The sequence below is a fragment of the Cnephaeus nilssonii genome (genome assembly GCF_951640355.1).
Source record: "Cnephaeus nilssonii genome assembly, chromosome: 17".
NCBI lineage: Eukaryota > Metazoa > Chordata > Mammalia > Chiroptera > Vespertilionidae > Cnephaeus > Cnephaeus nilssonii.
This window is the reverse complement of record NC_137088.1, coordinates 21,438,784-21,466,092: the sequence shown is the minus strand read 5'-3', so window position 1 is coordinate 21,466,092 and position 27,309 is coordinate 21,438,784. Positions and strand designations below refer to the sequence as shown.

The 27,309-nt window shown below is 41.4% G+C and overlaps 2 protein-coding genes across 2 annotated transcripts in view; one reads left to right on the top strand and one right to left on the bottom strand.

The window, feature by feature from the left end:
• RAB5A (RAB5A, member RAS oncogene family) overlaps positions 1–4,204 on the top strand; it is a 35,426-nt gene extending 31,222 nt beyond the window's left edge. Inside the window, exon 6 of the mRNA XM_079795349.1 lies at positions 2,781–4,204. Coding sequence (XP_079651475.1) covers positions 2,781–2,896 — 116 coding nt within the window. The 3' untranslated portion in view covers positions 2,897–4,204. The remainder of the gene's footprint in view (positions 1–2,780) is intronic.
• A 156-nt stretch (positions 4,205–4,360) lies between these two features.
• Positions 4,361–15,195, bottom strand: PP2D1 (protein phosphatase 2C like domain containing 1). The gene is made up of 2 exons (XM_079795348.1): positions 14,017–15,195; positions 4,361–5,211 (listed from the first exon to the last, which is right to left on the bottom strand). Exons 1-2 carry the CDS (start codon positions 15,041–15,043, stop codon positions 4,406–4,408), a joined length of 1,833 nt encoding a protein of 610 aa, XP_079651474.1. The 5' UTR covers positions 15,044–15,195; the 3' UTR covers positions 4,361–4,405.
• Positions 15,196–27,309: the final 12,114 nt, after the last annotated feature.

Genomic DNA, 27,309 nt, shown 5'->3' with positions numbered 1-27,309 from the left:
AGATTAAGTTAGTCTTACCATAGTAGTCTATCCCCAAGGTTGGTAGAGACCAGTGTGTCTAGCTACCCTTACAATCTGTACTCTTAAGAGATGTTTATTATTTAATGAATCCAGCACATCAAGGATCTTCAGAATCCAAGCGGCTAACGTCTAATCAGTAGGAGCAGTGCTACAGAGAACAGCATTGTATCGATCTTAGCAGAGCTAAAGCCGTAACTACTGGTTCAGGGGCTTTGTTCAAATGAGGCAAGCTATGCTCATCTGTCTCAAAATTGGAAAATGATTTTTGAAAGAGCCACACTTGCATTAAGTAGAGTTACTCATGAATCAGATTAGTATTCTTACTCAGTTACAAGAGAGGAAAATGGTAGATATTTAGAGGGTAAAATCCGTGTAAGCTAGGAAGAAAATAGGAGATGTGATCTGTTATAATTTGGTAATAATTAGATTGCACAGCAGATGACAAGTTCTGCTGGGGTGATGGCAATGGTATTTGTTTATATCCCAACTTGTTCCAACATGTGCTTGTGGCAGTCCAGGGAACATTGATAGAAGCTAAGCTTCTTTATAAACATCACTAGAGGCCCAGTGCACAGATTTGTGCACTGGTGGGGTCCCTCGGTGTGGCCTGCGGGAGGATTGGCCGAAATCGGCATGTAGTAGTGCGCGAATCAGCAGGTGGCTGGGGAGGGGCTGGTGCCACACGGCTCCTACTCATCCCAGCCCCACTGCGCCTACCACCACCGCAGCTTGGTAGGCTCACTGCCGCTCCGCAGCTGCGCTCACTCACCCAACGTAAGTCTGAGCCCAGCATCTGGTGCCCTTTGGTCAGCCCATCGGTCAGCTGAGTGGCACTCCTGCTGTGGGAGCGCACTGACCACTAGGGGGCAGTTCCTGCGTTGTGCATCTAACCCCTGGTGGTCAGTGTGCATCATAGCGACTAGTCGACTTGTCGCTTAGGCATATATATATATATATATATATAGACTAAAGGCCCAGTGCATGAAATTCGTGCACAGGGTCTGGGAGGGGTGTCCCTCAGCCCAGCCTAGCCTGCACCCTCTCCAATCTGGGATCCCTCTCACAATCCAGGACTGCTGGCTCCCAACTGCTCACCTGCCTGCCTTCCTGATTGCCTCTAACCACTTTTGCCTGCCAGCCTGATCACCCCCTAACCACTGCCCTGCCAGCCTGATTGATGTCTAACTGCTCCCCTGCCAGCCTGTTTGCCCCCAACTTCCCTCCTCTGCCAATCTGGTCACCCCTAACTGGCCCCTCCTGCAGGCTTGATTGCCCCCAACTGCCCTCCCTGCAGGCCTGGTCCCTCCCAATTGCCCTCCCCTGCTGGCCATCTTGTGGTGGTCATCTTGTGTCCACATGGGGGCAGGATCTCTGACCACATGGGGGCAGCTATCTTGATCTTGTGTGCTGGAGTGATGGTCAATCTGCATATTACTCTTTTATTAGATAGGATAGAGGCCTGGTGCATGGGTGGGGGCCAGCTGGTTTGCCCTGGAGGGTGTCCTGGATCAGGGTGGGGGCTCCCTTGGGGCGTGGGACAGCCTGGGCGAGGGGCCTTTGGTGGTTTGCAGGCCGGCCATGCCCCCCGGCGACCTAAGCAGAGGCCCTGGTATCCTACATAATAAAAGGGTAATATGTAAATTACCATCACTACGCTACACCCACGATTGGGCCAGCGGGAGGCGCAGGGGGCGGGACTTGGGGTGGCCAGGATGGTGATTGGGCCGGCAAGACGCTGAGCCATGGCTGTGCTGTGGCACAGAAGGGGCCTCTGGGGCAGCGAGCCGGGCGTCTGGAGGCCCCGGCTGACGAGGTGGCGCTAGGGGCCCAGGGACTTCGGAGCTGCTGGCCACACTGGTCCGACCATCGGACAGACAGCCTACACGTGCATGATTTAATCATGCACTGGGCCTCTAGTCTGGGATATATTTATCTTCTACAATTGAAACTTTGTAGCCTGGAGAAAAGCCAAGCCTTCTGCTCGCTCTGTGGCTGCCACCATTTCTGTTTGGATTTTTTTTACCATCTATAATTGAAACTTTGTAGCCTTAAGCAGAGGCCTGGGCCGGCCAGGGCAGGTTGAAAGCTTGGCTTCTTCGGTCGCTGGGGGCAACCCTAGCCTGCTCTCTCCAGCTCCGTGGCTGCCGCCATTTTTCTTGGTATTTATCTTATATAATTGAAACTTTGTATTCTTGAGTGGAGGCCTGGTCCCACCAGGGTGTGTGGAAAGCTTGGCTTTCTCTATTGCTGGGGAAACCCAAGCCTCCCACCTGCTCTCTGTGGCAGCAGCCCATCTTGGTTGGGGTTAATTTGCATATTTGCTCCTGATTGGCTGGTGGGCATGGCGAAGGTACAGTCAATTTGCATATTACTCTTTTATTATGTAGGATTGACTGGCTGTCCATTTTAACATAGATTTTCTTTAAATAATAGAGGTGTTAATGATTATGAAATAAAGTACACCTTTTCTAGGGTTGTTAAGTGAATCTACATAAAGAATTTCATATAGCTTTAGTGTTAAATTTTAATTGTGTGTCGGCAACTGGTCCCCATTTTATCCTTCCATCAGCTCACTTAAACTCTCTCAGGACCAATGTTTTGATATTTAGTGGATACTCAATAAACATTTGAAAGAATGGACATATGGTTATGTGATACTTTGGGGTAACCTAATTAGAAAGGAAGATTATCAGTAAGCAGATGAACATGTTCTAGTATGAATATTCTAATTGTGTTTATTTTAATACTTTATTTCTCAGCTAAAAAGTTGCCAAAGAATGAACCACAGAATCCAGGAGCAAATTCTGCCAGGGGAAGAGGAGTAGACCTTACTGAACCCACACAGCCAACCAGGAGTCAGTGTTGTAGTAACTAAGCCTCCAGTTTGAACTAGCTGGAAAATAGTCTTCTGCTTCCTAAATGTAATAACCGTGGAATTGGAGCATTTAACCAGCTCAGTATGACTTCCAAAAAGAAGAGACTTATAATAGAGTCAAGTTTCTAATACAGAATTATTTTAAGTGTTTTGAACTTAATTTTTAATGACATGCATGTGACCCTCTGACTAATGTTTCAGGAGTAGAAGGGGGGAATGAGAGCTGTGTATACTTGTTTCCTTGGAAGGTTAGGGGGAATCATTTCTCATCACCAGGGATATAGGCAAATGACTATCTGAACCCACAGTTAACCAGCCAGTTCTAAGAAAGAGATTTCGAACTTAATTTGAGCCTTTCAGAAACACTCTTTTTTTTAGAAGGTTCTAAAGATATTTATGCTTAGCTATAGTATTTAGGCAACCAATAATTTCTCTTAGTATCCATATTTAAAGTGTACATTCCACATTTAAACAAATTAGCCACAAGAAAACAGTCCCACATATTGGGGGGGTGGGGGTGGGAGGAATGAACATTAGTGACATCTAAATTGTAGCCAGTCCTCTTATTTTTTAAAATGGGGTAAAAAAAAAAAAATCTAAAGTAACCCCATCTTGTTTTAGGAATATGAAAACTGATAAAATGCATTGTAATGGGTAGTGTTCCCTTCAAAGGTGAGCTCTTCAACAAAAGTGAAACAAACCAGGTGTCTGTGATTTCTGTTTAATCACTGCAGGCCATTTTATCGGTTTTGTTTAGGGGCATGGAGGGGGCTTTTGTTCCCTTTGGACATAATATAGTCAATGCACTAACAATTATGTACATTCAAACTTGATTATTTTAAATTCGATCTTCAGCTGTACTGTAAATAGGGTACTGCATTGTAGTCTCCATATGTTCATTACTTTTCTGTAATATTTAAGAGTTGCTTAAAAGTATACAAAATGTACAGTTACTAAAACAGCTAATTTTTCCTTCTTGCCCCCTTCCAAAGGAAGGGGCTTCAGAACTGTAATAAACAATGTACCAGTAATTTGTAGCGTAAGTATTGCGATATGTTAGTAATAATCTTGCAGCCTTATTTTCCAAAGTTTGTTTATTTTGATCAATTCAGTATATTGCACTAATTGTTTTAGGTATTTTCATTATATGAAATCTACCATGTGTCAGATGATTTAATCTATTTAAGTGTTGAACTGCTAGCAGAACTTGTACATTTACAGTAATTCAGAATTAGTAAGGAAAACAGTTCACCAGTGTTTAGTTTTATATGAGGTGCTCAGGTTGGAATAAAGTGGTATAAAAAGCAAGTACTGGTTTTTCTCTTTTTCTTTTTCCAATGGAGCAGTGAACATATATAAATAGTATTATGTAACTCAAAATTGCATTTATATTTTCTTTACTACATTCTTAAAAATGATTTGTGTGGTATTGATGTATTATCCTAATATCTGGTTCATTGAAGAGTTGTCTTCATATTTTTGTATTCTGGATAATCAGAACTTTATCTTTCATTTCAGAAACTGATATTCACTTCCATTGAGAAGTATTACCATAACTGTAATGTTGTCTCTGGAGCCAGCCACTAAAGCAGCACTTACAAGTCCATGGCTGATATACTCAGCTGCAGCTTCATAGAAATTCTTGGGGTATATTTTTTGTTTTTCACTTGAATCTTTTGGCACACCATCTACATGGATTGGCCTGTCAGTTGCTTTCTCACTGCAAGTATCACAATTAGTCATTTCTGGTAGAACTGTTTGTGTATTTTTAGGACCACGAGTGAAATACTTAGAATATTTTACATCAGACAAATTTTCTTTTAAATTTGTATTTGACACCCATTCTTCAGATTTACGCTGAAACAATGTGTGGGTATTACTTTCTGATTCAGTAGCATTTGTTTCATAGATTGGGAAAAACAGAGGATCTTTGGATAATGATCTTTTTTTTATGTTAAAATTGTGTATTTCTTTATACATTTGAAACATTGTTATTGCCAATGCAGTGACTTCCTTTTTATCCAGAACTTCCCAGAGTCCATTAGTAGCTAAGATAAGGAATTGACATAAGTCATCTATAGGGACAGACATAGTTTGAGGTACTGGAATAATGAACTTTTTCAGTTTGGGATTTCCATGAAATCCAAGTCCTCTTGTGGTTTTTATTTGCCCTTCTAGGAGTCCATATGGTTCATTTGAACTAATTCTTGCTCCATTCTGAAGTACTCTTCTTTTTTCCTTTTTGTTTCTCACAGTGTGTTCTTTGGTTAGGCAAAAGCCTTTCCCATTTCTGCATAAGACTGCTTGTACATTACCTAAAAGATTATTAGAAAAAGTTGATCCTAGAGATTTAATAACCAATTGTATCAGTATGCTGTTAACTTTAATAATTATGTGTTTCAATGCATAAACAAAGTAAGCCATTTTAAAATATTTTAAAATGTGTAATATTGGTATCATTGGATGATTTACAGTCAGTAAAACTGAGAGTCCAGTTTACTCCTAGTTTTAAAGCAATTTAGTGTTTAAAATACTGCATTTAGTATTTAAAAAACTAAAATTACAGACTGAAAAATCAAATGTTTTATGAAACCACTTCCAAATGTTACATACTTTGTAGAGCCAAAAGTTGAGCTTTTTTATAACCAATATATATTCCATAGAGCAGACATTTTTAAATGTTTAAATAAATGCCTTTCGTTTAAACACAAAAATTTTGATTTTTTTAAAAAATGAAATTTGATGATTTTGTAACTGGTAATGTTAAAAACTAAAATACAGGTAGGTGGTTTGGGTGATGAAAAAAATTAGAGTATGACTGTTCATGCCAGTCTTGTTAGGTTCCTGATGTGTATGGCTTAAAATAAATTAAGTCACAGCCTTGTGAAGAAAAAAAGTAATATGTGTTATTAATGCATTAAATGGATAATAGCCAACATGAAATTAAACCCTTTGATTGTAAACTGAAATCCTAGAAGTTGATTATAGTTTGTTCATCGTTCAGATGAACCTGTTATGTGTGCATCATTGAAATCTTAAGAAAATAAACAGTGCTCTAAACAGGTTGAGGGGCGGTTGTATTACCAATACTTTCTTTGATTTATTAAAAAATTAGGAAAATAGATTTTCCCCAAGTTCTTAGGGTCATAACTGTATATTCAAGCATAGGCAGTTTTTCTTTATGGAATTCATACAAGTATTTAAATTACTCTGATAAGGGGGTTAATGAAGTTTTTAGAATGAAAATTCCTGGAATAATGAAAATTTACAATAAAATATTCTGGTTTCATACATACATGATGCTGAAATAAAAATTTTGCTGCAAGGTTCAAGTATAATTCCACTTTTTTTCTCTCTCTCTCTCACCTGAGGATATGTTTTTAACTAATTTTAGAGGAAAGAAAGAGAAACTGATTGGTTGCCTCAGGTACGCACCCTGACCGGGGATCGAACCTGCATCCTGGGTATGTGCCCTGACTGGGAATCAAACCTGTGACCTTTTGGTGTAAGGGACAGCTCTCCAACTAGCTGAGCCACACTGGCCAGGAAATCCCCTGATTTTTTTGATTTTTTTTTTTAAGTAAATGAATTTAAGTTTCAAGAGGCTGAGGTCCACAATCTAGAATGATTGAACAGAGAGGATAAATTAGTGAAGAATTAGTATCTGGCATAGACTGAGCTCATTGGCTCGTTTACATAATGGGAATTGTTAAAATACCTTGAGTTAATGGGACCAAAAGATGGAGATGTATGTGGAAGATGTTTTAGAAACCTAAGAACTGTATAAATGATAATATGACCTCTTATATTTTGTAGTAGCGTTTATTAATATTTTAAATTGACATGTCTTTGCTGCTGATTATTCTACTTAGATGTGCAGGGTTAATCATTTTATTTCCTGGACCTTAGGTTGCATATGCTGTCAGCTGCAAATGGGGTTGTTGAAAGCAGTTGACTGTTAAAGTTGAAAGAATAATGAACAAAAAGCCCCAAGGAAGATGGAAAATGAGGAAGATTTTAAAATAGCGCTGTATGTCCTTGTATCTGCAAAACTGAAGGAAGAGAGAAGCCAGTCATGACAGTATAAAAGGGGGACAGATTGGCTTTCAAGAAAAGGCCCTGTAACATTGTTTGGAGGATATGAGAATTAGCAGTGAATATAATGAAGACTTACACAAAAATGTTAATGAATATGATTATAGATAAGAATTCAAATTCTTAGATGTAAAGATAATTTTTTAGTAGCTGGAGAGATCATGCCATTCAGAAAATGTTATCAGAACAAAAATGGGACAAGATTACTGGGAGAGCATAATGTTGAGGGGGATTAATCAACCAGGGATTAAGAAGAACTGTTTTGAGATGTTACTTAAGCCTTTTTAAGATACCTTGTATAGTCAAGCAAAGTATTCCATATATAGAGGCCTGTGATGTAACTGCCTCCTGCAATTGCTGGGTTATCTTCAACTTGTGAAAAGGAAAAGTTTTTCTGTAAACTTCAGAGTGACCTTGGAATTCCAAAAGGAATTCTAGATCTGAATGGTCAAGATCAAGATTTTTTTCAGATAAAGCCAGCAAGGCTACTTAACTGTTGAAGATAACAGGGAAGTTTTAAGAAAGAACTGGAGAAAAGAGGAAGAAAACTTACGTAGGGGTAAGAAAAGGAAACACCTAGGATGCCTGAGTGCCCTGGGATAAAAAGATGGCTTGTTTAGAAAGAACAGCACAGGGAAGTGCGAAGACTTGGGAGCCTGACACATTTGAGTTCCACTTTGTGTGACCTTTATTAAGTCACTTTATTTACCTAACAGTTTTCCACCTGCAGTGTTTTTTGTCAATGCTATTATGAGGATTTAAAAGGTGTATCTATATTTTTTATTTTTTTTCCCCAGGGAGGAAAGGAGAGGGAGAAGCATCAATGATGAAAAAGAATCATTTAGCCGAAACCGGTTTGGCTCAGTGGATAGAGCGTCGGCCTGCGGACTCAAGGGTCCCAGGTTCGATTCCGGTCAAGGGCATGTACCTTGGTTGCGGGCACATCCCAGTGGGGGGTGTGCAGGAGGCAGCTGATCGATGTTTCTAACTCTCTATCTCTCTTTCTCTCTGTAAAAAATCAATAAAAATATATTAAAAAAAAAAAAAGAATCATTGATTGGCTGCCTCCTGCACACCCCCTACTGGGGAAGGAGCCTGCAACCCAGGCATGTGCCCTTGACAGGAATCAAACCTGGGACCCTTCAGTCCACAGGCTGACGCTCTATCCACTGAGCCAAACCAGCTAGGGTAAGAAGGTATTTTTAATAAGTGCACACTTGATGAAGGTTTTCCTTTGTGTTCCGTGAAGAGGAAAGCAGACAAAGAGCCTATCCAAAAAAGATTGAGATGAAGCTACATATCAGAACCATTTATTTAAAAATTGCAAGAAAATCTCATGAAATAGAATTATAGGCTTAAGGGAGTAGGGAGCAGTAATGGGAAATAGTTATTGGGGAAAGAAAAAGCAATTGAAAAGTAGCATAAGCTAAGAAAATTGAAACACACATAAAGTTTACCTAAAATGGAAGCATAACAGAAGTGCATGTAAATGATGTTAGGGAAACAACCTATGTCTAGTTTTTCTTAAGGACTCTTAATTTTGGCCAAAGAGGCTGAATTTAAATGCATAGACATCATTTATATGATATGGAGCTACTTTTCACTGGGTATTCAAAAGATTCCTTGCTTCATTATGTAAAATGTATGTGCATGAAACTCATGTTCACCATTGTACAGCTAGAGCCAGAATATTTTACGTATCAGTCAACTATCCGTCAAATATTTGTTCGATGTGTTCTCAGAATCAGGTTTGTATGTATGTGACCACCACCAAGTTGGTCTTCAATCTAAAGAACAGTATCCTTATAAGAGGCCAGAATAGTAAAAAGCCATGAGAAGACGGAAGCAAAGATTGGAGTTTTGCAGCCACGGACCAATCAGTGCCTGTAGCCACTAGAAGCTGAAAGAGGCACGCATTTCCCCTTAGAGGCTTCAGAGGGAGTGTGGCCTTGCCAACACCACCTTAATTTTAGGTTTCTGTGAGAGAATGGATTTTTGATGTTTTAAGCCGCCACAATTGTGATAGGATACTAGAATACCTGGCATGCAAGCAAATAAGCAGAAAAAAAAAAACTAGCCACAACAAAATGAAAAAAAAAAAATCAATTCAAACTAAGAACTGACAACAGATGTTGGGATTAGTAGGCAAGAACATTAAAAGTTATAACTGCATACCATATCTTTAAAAAGTTAACTACAGACATGGAAGATAATTTTTAAAATGCAAACTTGTAAATATGAAAAATAAAATGTTAGCCCTGGCCAGTGTGGCTCAGTTGGAGTGTCATCCTGTACCCTGAAAGGTGGCGGGTTCAATTCCTAGTCAGGGCACATACCCAAATTGTGAGTTCAATCTCCAGTTAGAGAGGCAGCTAATTGATGTTTCTCTCATTGATGTTTATCTTCCTCTTTAAAATCAATAAAAACATATTGGGTGAAGATTAAATAAAACTACAATGTTAAAAATGAAAACTACACCCTAGTCAGTTTGGCTCAGTGCATAGAGCTTTGGCCTGAGGACCAAAGGGTCCTGGGTTCGAATCTGCTCAAGGGCACATACCTCGGTTGCAAGGCTCCTGGGCTGGGCTCTGGTCAGAGTGTGTGCAGGAGGCAACCAAGGGCACATGCTGGGATTGCAGGCTTGATTCCCCAGTGTGGGGGTGTGCAGAAGGCAGCTGATCAATGATTCTCATATTGATGTTTCTATCCCTCTCTCTGAAATCAATAAAAATATACTTTAAAAATACAATGGATATGATTAATGGCAAATTAGATGTTGCAGAAGAAAAAAATGGTGATTTTGAAGACTAATAAAGTCTAAAGAGCATTATGGAGGTTTTGGGCAATTCCAATTGGCCTAAAGTACGTAATTGAAATTCCTTAAGGATAGGAAACTGAGGAGAAAAATTGAGGTACATCACAATTTTGCTTCAAACCAATGATAAAACCTTTAAACCATAAGGCAGGGAAGGGAAGGACATATTAGAGAGGAATAGTGATAATAGAAGATTTCTCATTATAAACAATGCAAGCCATAAAGAACCAGCAATTTCACTCCTGGGAATATAATCAAAGAAACCTGAAACCAAAAAGAATATATGCACCCTATGTTCACTGCAGTGTTATTTACAATAGCCAAGATTTTGAAACAGACCAAGTGCCCATCAGTAGATGAGAGGATAAAAAAGCTGTGGTACATTTATACAATGAAATACCGGTACTACTCAGCCATAAAGAAGGAGGAAAGCTTACCTATTATGGATGAGGGGACCTGGAGAGTATTATGCTAAGTGAAATAACCCAGTCAGATAAAGACAAGTACTATGTGATTTCACTTATATGTGAAATATAATGAACATAATAAACCAGCAAAATACTCGTATAGCTGTCAGAGAGGAGGTGGGTTGGGAGTCTGGGTGAAAAAGGTGAAGGAATTAAGCAAAAAGAAAGAAGACGGACACAAAAAAATAAAATAACTTCACAGCAAAAAAAAAGGAAGGGAGGGGAATGTAAGCCAGAAGACAGTGAAAAAAATACCTGCCAATCTAGAATTCTATGCCAAATAAATATCTTTGAAAATCAAAAATGTAAATAGAGTCTTAGAATTTATCACCAGAAGACATTACAAAACTATTAAAAGTTTTTCAAGCAGACCCAACTAGTTGGCATGGATCAGTGATTGAATGTCAACCTATGAACCGAACCAGGAGGTCACGGTTCGATTCCCGGTCAGGGCACGCACCCAGGTTTTGGGCTTGATACCCAGTGTGGGGCATGCAGGAGGTGGCCCTTCAATGATTCTTTCATCATTGATGTTTCTGTCTCTCTCTCCCTCTCCTTTCCTCTCTGAAATTAATAAAAATAAAAAAATTTTAAGTTTTTCAAGCAGAAGGAATCTATAAAAAGGAATAAAGAGCCCTAGCTGGCTTGGCTCAGTGGATAGAGCGTCAGCCTGCGGACTGAAGGGTCCCGGGTTCAATTCCGGCCAAGGGCACATGCCTGGGTTGTGGGCTTGATCCTCAGTGGGGTGTGTGCAGGAGGTGAATCTCATCATTGATGTTTCTATCTCTCTCTCCTCCCTTCCTCTCTGAAATCAATAAAGAAATATATATATATATATATTTTAAATTATCTTCTGTAGTGTAAGTCATGACCTCCCTTTCACAAGTTGAATGTTTTTCCTATATTTTTGTTTCTGTTAAAATGAAGGATCCCTAAATAAAACAGTGTAACACAATTATATATAAGCTTTAAAATTAGCCATATAGTAAACTAGACATTTAATGATCTTATCTACTTGACTATCTCTTAATTTCTCCTTTAATTTTACAAGAACTCCGATATCTAATGATATTTTCTAATAAAGGTCCCAAGTCCAGGAATATAGGACAGTTCCCAGATCGGTCTGAAATCTAAAATCTCTCTGCCCAATGAAGGAGGCCTACTCTGAAGCACTTTGGAATCTCGGGTAGAGCCTGAAAAATGGCAATGACTTCAAGGAAACTGGCACTGCACTTGGTTCCTGGTGTTGCTTAATCTGGAGTTCTCATTTGGGGCTCAGAACCAGAACTAGATCAGAAACAGGCTGACTTCCAGGACCTTGACATTGTTATGGTCTTTGTGATTACCTGGCCCTTGTTCAGAGCCATCTCTGTCACTGAGGCCCGCTCAGTCCCTGAGGCCCAGCCTCCTCAGCCTCTGGAAGCAATTCCCTCCAGAGGCAGAATTATTTCCATTCCTGTTACCTCTGAGACCTTGAATAAATGATCTCACTTTGCCAAGCTTCCATTTTCTCATCTGGACAACTGGGTTAACAAAACTTAGATATAGGGGGTGGGGGAAAGAACAGATATTTAAGGGTACAAACTTTCAATGAGTGGTAAATAAGTCCTAGAGATCTAATGCACAGTATAGGAAATAGAGAAAACAGTATTGCATTATAGTCATCAGACTTGTTGTGAGACTAGACCTTAATTATTCCAACCACTAATAAATAGTTATGCAATGTGATACAGGTGTTAATTATTGCTACAATGGCAACCATAGTACAATATATAAATGTACCACATTAACATGTTATATACCTTAAACTTGCACCAATGTTATACATCAAATATATATATATATATGTGTGTGTGTGTGTGTATATATATATGTATATGTATACATATATATGTATATATATATATATATATATATATATATATATGATATTTTGTTATTGATTTCACAGAGGAACGGGGAGAGAGAGAGAGAGATAGAAACATCAATGATGAGAGAGAATCATTGATTGGCTGCCTCCTGCATGCCCCCACTGGGGATCAAGCCTGCAACCCGGGCATGTGCCCTTGACTGGAATCAAACCCAGGACCCTTTAGTCCACAAGCCAATGCTCTATCCACTGAGCCAAACCAGCTAGGGGAAATATATATTTTTAAACTAGAGGCCCAGTGCACGAAATTCATGCATGGGGTGGGGGGGGGGGAGTTCCTCAGCCCTGCTTGTGTCCTCTCACAGTCCGGGAGCCATCAGTCAGACATCCCTAGCGCTGCCGCCACCGGCACTGCCACTGCGCTTGCCAGCTGTGAGCCCAGCTCAGGGCTTCTGGCTGAGTGGCGCACCCCCTGTGGCAGCTCCAGCATTGAGCTTCTGCACCCTGGTGGTCAGTGTGTGTCATAGCGACCAGTTGTTCCACCATTCAGTAATTTGCATATTAGCCTTTTATTATATAGGATGCTGTGCATTTAGATTTTTTTTGGGGGGGGGATTAATATATTTTTATTGATTTCAGAAGGGAGGGAGGGAGGGAGAGAGAAACATCAATGATGAGAGAGAATCATTGATTGGTTGTCTCCTGCATGCCCCCTACTGGGGATGGAACCCACAACCTGGGCATATGCCCTTGACCAGAATCAAACCTGGGACCCTTCAGTCCTCAGGCCAGCGCTCTATCCACTGAGCCAAACCACAGGGCCAAAAAAAATATATTTTTAAATAAAAAACCCAGTAGTTAGATATCAGGGTTTTTGTAAGGCTAAATGAAAAATTATTTAGTATTTAATAAGCAGACACTCTCAATAATAATTATATCCATGAATGGGGTGGTGGAACCCTAAACATCTCATGAAACTATGCATGTAACTCAGGTTCACTTTACTAAAATGGATTTACCCCCCTGGGCTTTTCCTTTTGACAAGCTCCTAAACTGGAACTTTAGCACCAAATGTCAAAAGAATGGCTTCCTGAAATAAAAGTAAAAGAATACAGTAAGTATTTGAGAAAACATGCCATAAAATTGAGGCATGTGCTATTGTTTTCTCTAAGATGAAACTGATGCTACTTGGCCAGTGAGCACAAGAGTGGCCTATTGCAAATGTATTAGTTATCAGAATAACTGAACAATATACCAACTGAACAATTATACTAACAATAGTCAAAATATTTTCCATTCTTCTGGAAAAAAAAGTGTGAGAAACGTTTTTTGTTTCACTCAGATCTTAACAAATGCAATGTATTTGCTTTGCCTTTATTAACTGCTGTATTGCTACCCACTTAGAAAGTTTAATGTTTTGGTGACATTATTTCATATATGTGCCTCCTTGGAAAAGAATTACAATTGCACGGCTGGTGTGGCACAGTGGTTGAGAGTAACCTATAAACCAGAAGATCATGATTCGATTCCCAGTCAGGGCACATGCCGGGTTGCAGGCTTGATCTCCAGTGTGAGGCATGCAGGAGGCAGCCAATCAATGATTCCCTCTCATCACTGATATGTCTGTCTCTCTCTCTCCCTCTCCCTTCCTCTGTGAAATCAATAAAAATATATTTAAAAAATGAAAAGAATTACAATGATGTGTGTCCCTGTGATCTGCATTTAAGCTGCTTATTGGTAATTTCTTAAGTTGGTCAATGCAATATTTGGCATTAATAAGTCACTAAATAATTCTGGAAGCCTAAGAGGTCTTGCTGCCAGGAATTTTAAAAAAAAATTGTTAAGGTATAACCTGGCACATCAGTGTACCTACCAGTGTGTGCAATATGTAGTTCTCCAGAAATTACTTGTGGCATCCTCTGGGAAGGGAACCTCTCTGGCCAACCATCATGGTTAGTGAGTCTCTGATTCTTGGCTTGGGGACTCGTGATTTTGCCTTCCAATATACAGGCAACTGCAGAACAGCCACTCCATCGAACCCTGGATACTTCTTCCCTCCCAAGACGTAAAAGCCTATCCATTCTCCAAAATGCTTTGGCAAAGGCTCTGTGTATGCTCTCATGCTCACACGGTGGTTCTTTTGTTTCTTTGTCTACAGAGAAGAGATTTTCTAGAGCGATGTACTCTTCCCTAAACACTGTCTGGAAAGAATTGATTAATTTTTGCTCTTTAAGGGTCATTTGGTAGGAAGGATCAAATCTGGAAAGCTGATGGAGAAGTAAAACTGGGAGTTCCTTGGATGTGAAGTCTGCTGCTGATGGACCATGATGCCCATCAAACAAACCGAAGAAACACACATCCAGTTTACTGCCAAAATTATTCATTACAGTGAATTTATCATTCATTTCCACTTTCCACGTAGAATTCTTGTCATTGCAAATGGCTGCTCCTTTAATTAATAGATGGCAGATTTTTTGTGAATAGATGGAACTGTTGTGAATGTTATCCATAATCTTATAGTACGCTGGCATTTGTTTCTTCCAAAGTACTTCTAAAGCATTATTCATGCTCTCTAGGCCTTTTTCAGTAAATGTAGAAGATGACAGTAGTTTAGTAATGGTAAACTTTCTCTTACTAGCAATTGCTGAGCGTGCTGGTTTAATTCCACTCTTCCATTCAAGACCCAGTGTGGCCAGAGCTACATGTTGCTTTTTGTGGAGGAAAAATCCAGGTAGGTCAATTTCCTTCTTGCATATGGAACAGGGAAATGTGATGAGTTGATCACGGAGCTGCTGCTGGTGCTGGTTTTCAGCATAACTTAATGGTCTTTCCTCCTTCCTTCTAAGATGCTTTCTTCTCCAAAAAACTAGGAAGTCCTCTTCAAAATCAAATTTTTTCATATTCCATTTCCTCGCTTTCCAAAATACTCTGCAAGCAGGATGGAAGATATTTATGTGCCAGGAATGATGCAGACCCTTATCTTTGCAATTTACTTTGGTTCCTCATTATTTTATCTAGACCTAGAATTGAATATTGATGCATCATTCTGTGATTTCCCCCCCCCCCCAAAAAAAACAACAACAAACACATAGGAAATACTGAATAAATTGGTGATTGACCTGTTTGTGACTGAATAAAATTAGGTAAAATCTCCACAAAGTCAGCTTGACATCAAGAACAAATACTCAGAGAAATCAGCACAATAGTTAAACCCATGCATCTGGAGATACATGCTTAAGACCTAAGAATTTGATTTCAGAATATGAGCATAATTACTTTTGTACTCCATTTTGTCTTGCTTAAAACACTTTTGTCCTAATTAAAGGGTTTGCAAGAAAATGAATGGGAGATGCCAAAACCAGACTGATAGTAAGAACAGAATTTTTTAGGACCAATAGGAAAGAGGTTTGGGCCGAGGAAAGGAAAGAAAGGTGTGGAGCTGGATGATGAATTTCTGGAGAGCTGACACCTTCCTATCAGAAGCATCTAGAACATATTCAGCACCTGGGGACATTTTTATACATTTTATGCACAATTCCTAGGGCATGGAATCTTTATAAGGACCTATGGAAATGTTAGAGACCTGAAAAAAGTGCTTTGGTTATAAAATATTTTAAAATTTGAAATATCAAAGATAGTAGTTTTAAAAGCTTATGAAATTTGGCACTTTGAAAATTAGAGAACTTCAACTCAATTCATACATAAAATATATTTGATATGGGGAGATCCAAGATGGCAGTATAGATAAACATCTGGGCTGCTGCCGTCCAAACGATTTCCAAAACTACAACTGAAGGACAGAGCGTCTATCACCCAGAACCACAGGAAAGCTGGCTGAGGGGAACCTCTACAGCTGGACCGAGGGAGACGGGAGCAATCAGGGCACAAATGCTGAAAAACTGAGGTACAGGGGAGCGCACATGCGATACGAGCTGGTGGCAGAGCCCAGCTGGAGGTGGGCGTTGCTTGCTTCAATCCGAAGAGAGACAAGCCCCCAGTCTCTCTGAAATCCAGTTTCTGGGGAGAGACTGGGCTGTCTGCCAACAGGTCGGAGAGTGAGGGTGGCTTACTGGCGGAGCTGCATGGAGGTAGAATTGTTGGCTGCGCTGGAGCGGGGACATGGTTGCAGGGACGAGATTGGAGGTGGCTCACTGCCAGCCATCGCTGTTTGCCACGCCCTAGCCTAGTGACGCCCTGAGACTCCACCCCCCACAATCTACAAACACACCCAAGCTCCTAGCAGTGGCTTTTGCATATGAATGGCCTCTATTGCAGTTTAAACTAGTAAACTTGCAACCCGGTACAGACAGCTCCAAGGACTCCAAGCTCCAAGCAGGGAGGAGAGGACGGGAGTTCTCGCTGTAGCTCCTGCAGGGTGGCCTCAGACAGCAGCTGAACTGCACCCCATTGGAGATTCAGAAGCCAATGCACCTAGTGGTCAGTGTGAGACACCAGATTTCAACTCCTCACATCCATAAGTGACACATTCGGGAGGCGGAGTCAGTGAGCACCAAAGCCCCACTGAAACAAGCCCTGTACCACAAGCGTGTCTCCAGCGCAGCAGTGTTTCCATTATAGACACAGCGGGTCCTCACAGCCAATTGGCCTGGAGGTCAATTCCTTCCAGTATACCAACAGCAATCAAGGCTTAACTACACCAAGACTTTGCACTCAGCCCACAAAGGGGTGTACCAAGAGCGACCACCTAGGGTGATTGGGGAAGCTGAGCTACCGGCCCCTATAGGTCACTGACCACACAAAGCCACTCCATCAACACAGGGAAGCAGCCAAAATGCAGAGACACCGAAGCATATCACGAATAGGAGAGATGGAGGAAAGTAAACTACTGGACGACACAGTGTTCAGTACCACATTTATAAGGTTACTCAAGAATCTTATAAAAACCACTGAGAAACTTGAAGAGACCTTCAAGGACCTTAATGATAATACCAAAAAAATGGAAAAGGACCAGTCAGAAATTAAACATACACTGTCTGAAATAAAGAATATACAGAAACTCAACTGTAGATCACCGTACCCGAAGAGTCAAACCAAAGATCTGGAATATGAGGAAGCAAAAAACACCCAACCAGAGAGGCGGAAAGAAAGAAGAATCCAAAAGTGTGAGGATAGCGTAAGAAGCCTCTGGGATGGCTTTAAGCATACCAACATCCGAATTTTTGGGGTGCCAGAAGAAGAGAGAGAGCAAGATACTGAAAACCTATTTGAAGAAATAATGACCGAAAACTTTCCCCACCTGGTGAAAGAAAGAGACTTACAAGTTCAGGAAGCGCACAGAACCCAAAACAAGAGGAATCCAAAGAGGACCACACCAAGACACATCATAATTAAAATACTAAGGGCAAAAGACAAAGAGAGAATCTTGAAAGCAGCAAGAGAAAAACAGTTAGTTACCTACAAGGGAGTACCCATATGATTATCAGCTGATTTCTCAACAGAAACTATGCAGGCCAGACGGGAGTGGCAAGAAATATTCAAAGTGATGAACAGCAAGAACCTAGAACCAAGATTACTCTACCCAGCAAAGCTATCATTCAGAATTGAAGGTCAGACGAAGAGCTTCACAGACAAGAAAAAGCTAAAGGAGTTCATCACCACCAAACCAGGATTACATGAAATCCTGAAGGGTATTCTTTAAGAAGAGGAAGAAGAAAAAAAAGGTAAAGGTAAAAATTATGAACAACAAAGACATCAAATACATACCTACCAACAAGTAAATCTAAAAATCAAGTGAATAAAAAATCTGAAGAACAGAATGGACTGGTGAATATAATAGAATCAGGAACATAGAAAGGGAGGGGACGGACAATTCTCAGGGGGAAGGGGGTCTGAGGGGTGCAGGAAGAGATTGGACAAAAATCTTACACCTATGGATGAAGACAGTGGTGGGGGGTAAGGGCATGGGGTGGGGTGGGGAATCAGGTGGAGGGGAGCTATGGGGGAAAAAAAAAGAACACCTGTAATAATCTTAACAATAAAGATTTAAAATAAAATAAAAAATTAAAAATAATAAAAAAACTCAGTCCTATCCTGTTAATAAGTCTGGGCTCATATCTGATTCAAAATGTTCCCTTCTCCCTCAGTGCGAGTCTAACCTGTGGCTGCAGGGACTTGGGTTGGGAAAGAAGAGAGTTTTTTTATTATTATTAAAAAAATTATATTTGATATGAGTACATTTAATGTATTAGACATGGTGAAGGGTAGGGCCTACAAAAATAATGCCTGGAGTCCATAGGGACTTAAAGCATCCTAGGCATCATAATAGGTATTTAAGAATGTTGATGGTTGAGATAAGAAATGAGCCCATTTAGCTCTGGCTGGTGTGGCTCAGTTGGTTGAGCATCCTCCCATGCAGTGAAAGGTCGCTGGTTTGATTCCCAGTCAGAGCACGTGTCTGGGTTGCAGGTTCAATTCCCAGTAGGGAACATGTAGGAGATAGCCGATCCATGTTTCTCACATTGATATCTCTCTCTCTCAAATCAATACAAATGTATTTGAAAAAATGGTATGCTAATAAAAGAAATGAGCTCTTTTAATGATGACAAAATAATTTTTATATAATAATAGAAGTGCCCTAGCCAATTTGGCTCAGTGAATAGAGCATTGGCCTGCGGATTGAAGGGTCCTGGGTTCAATTCCAGTCAAGGGCACTTGCCCAGGTTTCGGGCTCAATCCCCAGTACGAGGCAGCTGATCACTGATTCTCTCTCATCATTGATGTTTCTTTCCTTCTCTTTTCCTCTCTGAAATCAATAGAAATATATTTTAAAAATTTAATAAAAGCAATGCATAATCACCTTTTAAAAAAATATATTTTACTGATTTTTTACAAAGAGGAAGAGAGAGGGATAGAGAGAAACATCTATGAGAGAGAATCATAGATCAGCTGCCTCCTGCACACTCCCTACTGGGAGTGTGCCCGCAACCAAGGTATATGCCCTTGACCGGAATCGAACCTGGGACTCTTCACCCCACAGGCCAACACTCTATCCACTGAGCCAAACTGGTTAGGGCCATAATCACTTTTAAAATTCAATGCAGAAGGATACAAAGTAGAAATATCAGCATATTAGTGAGCCTACCTGGCTCTGCCTAATCAACAAAAAATTTTTATGGAAAAATTTTAAATTACATAAAAATTGAGAGAAGAGCCCTAGCTGGTTTTGCTCAGTGGATAGAGCGCTGACCTGTGGACTGAGGCAGGTCCTGGGTTCAATTCTGGTCAAGGGCACATGCCCAGGTTGCGGGTTAGATTCCCCAATGTGGGGAGTGCAGGAAGCAGCTGATCAATGATTCTCTCTCATCATTGATGTTTCTGTCTCTCTCTCCCTCTCCTTTCCTCTCTGAAATAAAAAAAAATAAAAAAAATTTTTTTTTGAGAGAATAAAATGACCTCCCATATACCCATCAAAAGTTTTAACCATTACCAATGTTTTTTTCACTTATTTTATTTGTGTCCTCCTCCACTTTATTTTATTTTATCCCCAAATTATATCACTCATAAATGCTTCAATCTCATCAACAGATTTGATCAGCATCCATTCACTTCTGCAATCACTACCAGCTACTGTGCATGGTGCAGAAGATGCACACATGGGTAAGGCTTGTGTCCTGCCTTTGAAGCTACAGGGGAGGGATTTGAAGTGCTGTCCAGATGATCATACAAAGGATTAAACAGGTCAGGTGGAGCTTAGGACTGTCCATGACAGTGCCTACCGGTGACCTAACCCTTGATCTACTAGGAATGGCATTATGGGACATGAGAAGCTAACCTAGAAAAACTCACAATTGAGAGAAATCAGGAAGATGTCCAAAATAAATCCAAGGGAAATACCAGTTAGTAGCAGCAGGAGGAAGAAGACCTAGCAAAGGAAGTGGAAAGATAAATAGAGAAGCAGGGGAAGAGAATGGATGCTGGCAAGCTTTTAAGCTCTTCTAACCAAAATGTATATTCAATATTTTAATTGCTATTATTTGGTGGTATGCAGGTAAATGATACCATTTTTTTTTCTGAGCCTTGATGAACTGCTGGAGTAATATATAAGGCATCCTAATATTATTATTAAAAATATTTTTATTGCTTTTAGAGAGGAAGGATGAGGGAGAGAGGGATAGAAACATTAATGATGAGAGAGAATCATTGATCGACTGCTTCCTGCATGCCCCCACTAGGGATTGAACCTGCAACCCGGGCATGTGCCCTGACCAGGAATTAAACCGTGACCACCTGGTTCATAGGTTGACACTCAACCACTGAGCCATGCCAGCCAGGCCCTAATATTATTTTTTTACCTCAACTCAATCTTTTATGTCAGAACTTTATTTTTCAGTATATAAAGGTCAGCCATTATATGGTTCTCTCTCACATGGAGTCATTCTTAGAATATAATGTGTCATTTATATGTTCATTCATTCATTCAACAATTGAGTGTCTGCAATATTCCAGGTACTGTTTTCTTTCCTGAGGGTACAGCAGTGAACAAAATAGGCATGGAGTGAGAAGATGCTCATATTCTGATATGAGAGACAGAAAATAAATAAAGGGTACATGTAAACATCTATCAGATAGAGGTAAGTACTATTATGAAAATATAGGTTGAGTATAGAGAGAAATGGAAGTCCTGTTTTGCATAAGGTAATCAAAGGAAGATATCCCTCTTTCATGTGCACATCTAACAGGAAGCCTAGGTTTATTTGATTACTAAGAAAGTGAAGGTAAAAGAATATTGCAAATATAATTGTTCATTGATTACATTTGTTATTCAGTAAAAGTGAAGAAAGTTTACCTGAAAGCACTCATTTTAACTTCCTTCGTCATTGTTACGTTTCTGGGGCCTGTCTTCGTCACCTTCCCTAGTTTCTATTCCTCCAACTTGGGTGGTGATGCAATGGTAATAATGCAAAGGTAATTGATGGTAGTGGTATGGGTCTACTGAATTGATGTATGGAATGTTTACTACATCACCTGGAACTTCAGTCAGAGCTCACTTTATGAGTTAAGCAGTTGGGTCACAAATTGTATTAACAAACTATTCTTCAAAATTTCTGAAAGAAGGATTATTCATTAAATATCCTGTCTATGCCTGCATAATGAGATAAAAACAAAATAAGCAGAGTGACTATCAAGTAAATGTTTGTGTTGTTTAATAATTCCTTCTAAGTTGTGGTACTTTCAAAATAGTGATTCCAGGAGTCTCCTCCTCCTCCTCCTCCTCCTCCTCCTCCTCCTCCTCCTCTTCCTCCTCCTCCTCTTCCTCTTCTTCTTCTCCTGCATGCCCCCCCACTGGGGATCGAGCCTGCAACCCAGGCATGTGCCCTGACCAGGAATTGAACTGTGACTTCCTGGTTCATAGGTCGATGCTCAACCGCTGAGCCATGCTGGCCTGACAAGGCTCTTCTTAATATACAAATTGCCTTCCCACTGATATATCTCTCAGGGTGTCTCAGGCCATCTCTCCCACCTTCCCTGTAAGACTGACCAATCCATCTTGCTGTTCTACGTCCCTGCCTGAAAGTTATAGACTTTTTTTTGGACTTTTTGTTTCTTGAGCCTGCCATCACTCCTGGCCAATATCTTTAGTCTATACGTTCTTTTTTTAAAAAATATATATATATATATTTTATTGATTTTTTACAGAGAGGAAGGGAGAGGGATAGAGAGCTAGAAACATCGATGAGAGAAACATCGACCAGCTGCCTCCTGCACACCCCCCACCAGGGATGTGCCCGCAACCAATGTACATGCCCTTGACCGGAATCGAACCTGGGACCCTTCAGTCCGCAGGCCGATACTCTATCCACTGAGCCAAACCGGTTTCGGCAGTCTATATGTTCTTAATCTGGATCTGCCTTCCACTCTCTCACCCCAGGTTAGATTAGAACTGGAGTCCTAAATCAGCTTTCTTGCACATTGAAGAAATTTAGACAAGCTCAAGTGCTTACTGGACATCTCCATGGGGGTGTATCACAGTCAATTCAAAGTCAACATGTCCAAAATGGAATTTACTACCTTTCCTCCAGAATTTCCCCCCACCATTAGCTTGGGCAGGCTGGAAACCAAATTTCCCAGAAACCCTTCCCTATGTGGTTCCAGGTTAGAGTTGGCCAAGAAAGGAATTTGGGAGCACTACTGACTGCCATCATGATTCAATGAGATGACCCACAGATGCGGAGGTGCCTAGTGGGTTCCAGCTTGTTCTTGCTCCCTCCACTCTGCATTCAGCTCTTCCTCCAGACTGCAGGTCCTGCACACCAACAGCTGCCCCAGACCCATCAGCAGGGGCCTGCCTTGGGACCCACCAAGGCAAATACTTCCTTTAGACTTCTCCATCAGTCTCACCTTTGTGGTCCTACATCCTTGGATGTGGTGTGGACATCCTTGGCTTCTCAGACTGCCTGGTTGGGGACTTCACTGGTCCTCCAGCTCCCCTCCCCAGATGTCCAATTGCCCAGCTCCTCCTATAAACAATGTAAGGTCTATTTGCAATGTAGAATTCTTTATTTCATAATTCCTAAGATCCAGCTTTCCTAATTGAACGCTGACTGAAACAGGTGCCACCATTCCCACTACCCTGTCCTCTCTTTCAGGATATATGCTAATCTTAAGGCCTGCCAGGTCTCTCTCTTCAATATCCCTCTAATCATCCACTTGTCTCCTTCCCCAGTACCATCACTGTTTCACGGTACCAAACTCCTTTGCCTGACTTACTGCACTAGCCTCCTAGCTACTCCACCCACTCCCAGTCTGCTCGCCTCTCAGTGCATTCATTCCCCTTGGAGCCGCAGACGTGATGCAACTGCCTAAGGCTTCTTACTGGCTCGCCCTTGTTCTTGAGATAAACTCCTTATGCCTTTGGCAGATCTCTGCCTCCTTGACTTCTGCTAATCTTTCATCATTGCCCCCTCACCCCATGCCAATATTGTGTAGAGACACTAAACAAATCTTCACCAGTTTGGTAGGAAATGCTTTTAATCTGAATGTCTTAGTATTCCGTGGCTTTTTAATTCCCACCACGGATGCATGCACTGCATATTCATTTCCCGCAGCTGCATCACCCTCAGGCCACTGTGAGTGTGGGAAGGAGTGAGGCCCCTTCTTCTTCTTCTTCTTTTTTTTAATATATATATTTTATTGATTTTTTTACAGAGAGGAAGGAAGAGGGATAGAGAGCTAGAAACATCGATGAGAGAGAAACATCGATCAGCTGCCTCCTGCACACCCCCCACCGGGGGATGTGCCCGCAACCAAGGTACATGCCCTTGACTGGAATCGAACCTGGGACCTTTCAGTCCGCAGGCCGACGCTCTATCCACTGAGCCAAACCGGCTTCGGCATGGGGCCCCCTTCTTCAAGCAAGTACTGAGTCTCCTGTGCGCTCCGGCTCCCTGGGTGGGGCATCTCGAAGGGGGGCTTGGTGCTCATATCTCACCTCTACATGCAGCCCTGAGGCTGCGTGGCGATTAGGGTATTAGGAAAAACCCCATACAGAAGTTAACCGGTGACATAATGTCAACTTCTTTCCAGAGAAAAATAGAGAAAACACATTCCATATGAAACTCTTCCCAAGGGAGGTGGGTGGGTACATCTCTACCTGTGTTCTTAGTAACCTGGTGTTTGATTATTTTATTAATTGAATACTTTATTGATGTTATTTTATTGACTTAAAACACATTGCACTTTTATTTATATAATAGAGGTCCAGTGCACAAAATTCTGCACTTGGGGGTGAGGGGGGGCCCTAAGCCCAGCCTTCACCTTTTTGCAATCAGGGAGCCCTCAGGGGATGTCCAACAGTCGGACATCCTTAGCCCTGCTGTGGAGGCAGGAGAGGCTTCTGCCACCACTGCTGCACTCACCAGCCGTGAGCCCTGCTTCTGGCTGAGTGCTGCTCCCCCTGTGGGAGTGCACTGACCACCAGGGGAAAGCTCCTGCATTGAGTGGGATCGAACCAAAACCAGCTCTCCAACATCCCCCGAGGGCTCCTGAATTGCGAGAGGGCACAGGCCAGGCTGAGAAACCCCACTGGTGCATGATCAGTGCCAGGACGTGGGAGGTTGGCCAGCTGGGGAGGGACCACAGAAGGGCTCCAGGGCATGTCTGGCCCAACTCGCTCAGTCCCAATTGGCCCAACCCCAGCAGCAAGCTAACCTACAGGTTGGAGCGTCTGCACCTTGGTGGTCAGTGCACATCATAGCCAGCGGTTGAGCGGCTTTAGCATATCATTAGCATATCACTCTTTGATTGGTTGAAAGGCTGACCAGATGACCGGACACTTAGCATATTAGGCGTTTATTATATAGGATTTGATACCCAGTTAATGCATTCTCCTTTTCTAATATTTAAACAATAAAGAAGTAAGTAGAGGAAAAACAGAGGTCTCCCTTTCCTCAATGTAACCACTGCCAAAAACCGGGTGTCTACTGTTTGAGACTGGTTTCTATTTTCATATATACTAGTACATGAAAACATAGACACAGTCTATTTTCAGATTTAGGTTTAATTTGCATGAAGTCAACTGCACAAATTCTAAATGTACAGCATGATGAAGTTTTATATAAGAATACACATGTAGCCCTGGTGGTGTGGCTCAGTTGGTTGGGCGTCATCCTGTGCACCAAAAGGTCGTTGGTTTGATTCCCAGTCAGGGCACATGCCCAAGTTGCTGGTTCAGTCCCCAGTTGGGGTGTGTACTGGAGGCAACCAATCGATGTTTATTTTCTCTCTCTCTCCTTCTCCCTTACTCTATTTAAAAATTAATAAAAATTTATATATTAAAAAAATAAGGTAAAAATACATCTGTAGATTCCATCAACACATCTTGTGTTTTGTATTTTTTAAATTAACTTGGCAACATAATCATAATATTCTGTAAATGTTATCTGACACTGGTATGGGGAGGGGATTTTTTAGGTTAGTACATATCAATCTACCCTATTCTTTTTAACTCCTGTATTATATTCCTTAGTAAATGTAAAGGTGTAATGTAGATTATTTTAGCCACTTACATATAACGATGGAAATTACTTTTATTATAATAACATTACAATGAGCATGAACACATGTGTACAAACCCCTTTGTACATGTGCTGGTAAAGTCTGCATCCAAATGGAGGAAGCAAGGGCTTAGGGGCAGGTGGGCTGGACTACAGTCCCAGCTTGCTGCTGACGTGCTGCTGCTTTTAGATTATGTAGCCCAGTTTGGGCCACAATTTTGTCAGCTGTGAAATACAGATAATAACAGTAACTTTGCTGAATTGGTGTGAAATGAGAAACATATGAGCACAATGTACATGACAGATACTCAATAAGTAACTGTTATTATCATTAATACTAACCTAGTAATATTTAATATCCCCAGATTTCATAATCATCTTTGCACATGTATTTCCATTAAATTCTCTTCCCCTGGTCTGCTTTCCTCTATGTACACCTGAAACTAATATAATATTGCCAACTGTAATTGAAAAAATGTTTGTTTTTTTTAAAATTTGGAGGGAAAGTTGGAAGAGAGGGAAGGTGGCAAACCAGGTTCTTCCCATCCCATCTTCCACTCCTCCTCCTAATTGGTATTTTTATTTATTTAAATATATTTTATTGACTTTTTACAGAGAGGAAGGCAGAGGGAGAGGGATAGAGAGTTAGAAACATCAATGAGAGAGAAACATGGATTCAGCTGCCTCCTGCACACCCCCCACTGGGGATGTGCCCGAAACCAAGGTACATGCCCTTGACCGGAATTGAACCTGAGACCATTGAGACTGCAGGCCGGTGCTCTTTCCACTGAGACAAACCGGTTAGGCTAAAAAATGTTTTAATTTAAAAGAGATATAACAATCTTACCTTATAATAGAGAAACATGCAAATTGACCGCACCTCCGCTATGCCCACGATTGGGCCGGCAGGAGGCTGGGGGCGGGACTCCGGGTGGCATATCCGCCTTGAGAAGTTCAAGATGGCGGTGCCAAGTGGCCAGCCCATGCCGCCGCTCCCGGGGGTGCCTGAAGCGATGGGCACCCCGGGGGGGCGTGGCCGGGCCCATTCAGCCGCTCCCGAGGGGTGCCTGGGGCGATCCGCCACCTAGGGGGGCGTGTCCGGGCCCCTCCCGCCCCTCCCGGGGGTCCCGGGGTTGATCATCCACCTGGGAGGGCGTGGTCCTGCCCCTCCCGCCCCTCCCGGGGGTCCCAGGGCACCAGCGGGGAGCCTGCACCAATCGCAGGAAACCACTGGGGGTCGGCTCCTGTGATCGGTAGCAGGGACGCTGGGTGCGGCGAGCCCAAGGCCACCGCCCCGGGCCAAGCCCCGACCCTGAAAAAGGCAGAAGGCGGTGGCCACAGCCAAGGCCTGGGTCCCTGGTGCCGGCAGAAAACTGGTGCAGGCAGCCAGGTGAATGAAGGTCTATTGCAGGAATCTTCGTGCAAACGGGCTACTAGTATAAACATAAAAAAGAAGCCAATCTGAATTGGTTACATATAGTATTGGATGAATCCAGCTACATGACACTCTGGAAAAAGCAAAACCAAGGAAATAATAAAAGGACCAGTGGTTGCTAGGAGTTGGGGGCAGAAAGGAATGAATGGATGGACTACAGGTGATTTTTAGAGCAGTAAAACTATTCTAACATCTGTATGATGTTGTAATGGTGGATCATGTTATTATACATCTATTGAAACCCATAGAATATACATCACAAAGAATGAACTTTATGAGTTTAGGTAATAATGTATGAGTACTGGCTCATCAATTATAACAAATGTACCACACTAATGCCAGATATTAATAATATGAATAGGAGTGAGGGGCCATGTGGGAAATTTGCACTTTCTGCTCCATTTTTCTATAATCCAAAAACTGCTCAGGAATTAGTTTGTTAATTAATAGATATATGCATGTGTAAGTAGAAATATTCCAAGAACATAGCTTTCTGAAAGTGTATTCAAAAATTTTGTTTTCCTCATTCATGTCTAAAGCAGACAAACAGTAAAGGTTGTGGGAAGTTAGAAGACTGACTATTTTGGAAAGGCTGACAATGCAAGAGAAGAATTCCTTAATGTAAGATGGCTGTATCAATTATTCCTTTTTATTATTTATTGATTTATTTTTAAATCATTTATTTATTTATTTATTTTTGAGAGAGAGAAACATCAAT

Excerpts from the sequence above, each read along its gene's own strand:
- PP2D1 (XM_079795348.1), bottom strand. The coding sequence starts at position 15,043 with ATGAAAAAATTTGATTTTGAAGAGGACTTCCTAGTTTTTTGGAGAAGA. Across the intron at positions 5,212-14,016 it reads ACTACATATTGCACACACTG|GTAATGTACAAGCAGTCTTA; the intron begins GTAGGTACACTG and ends ATAATCTTTTAG.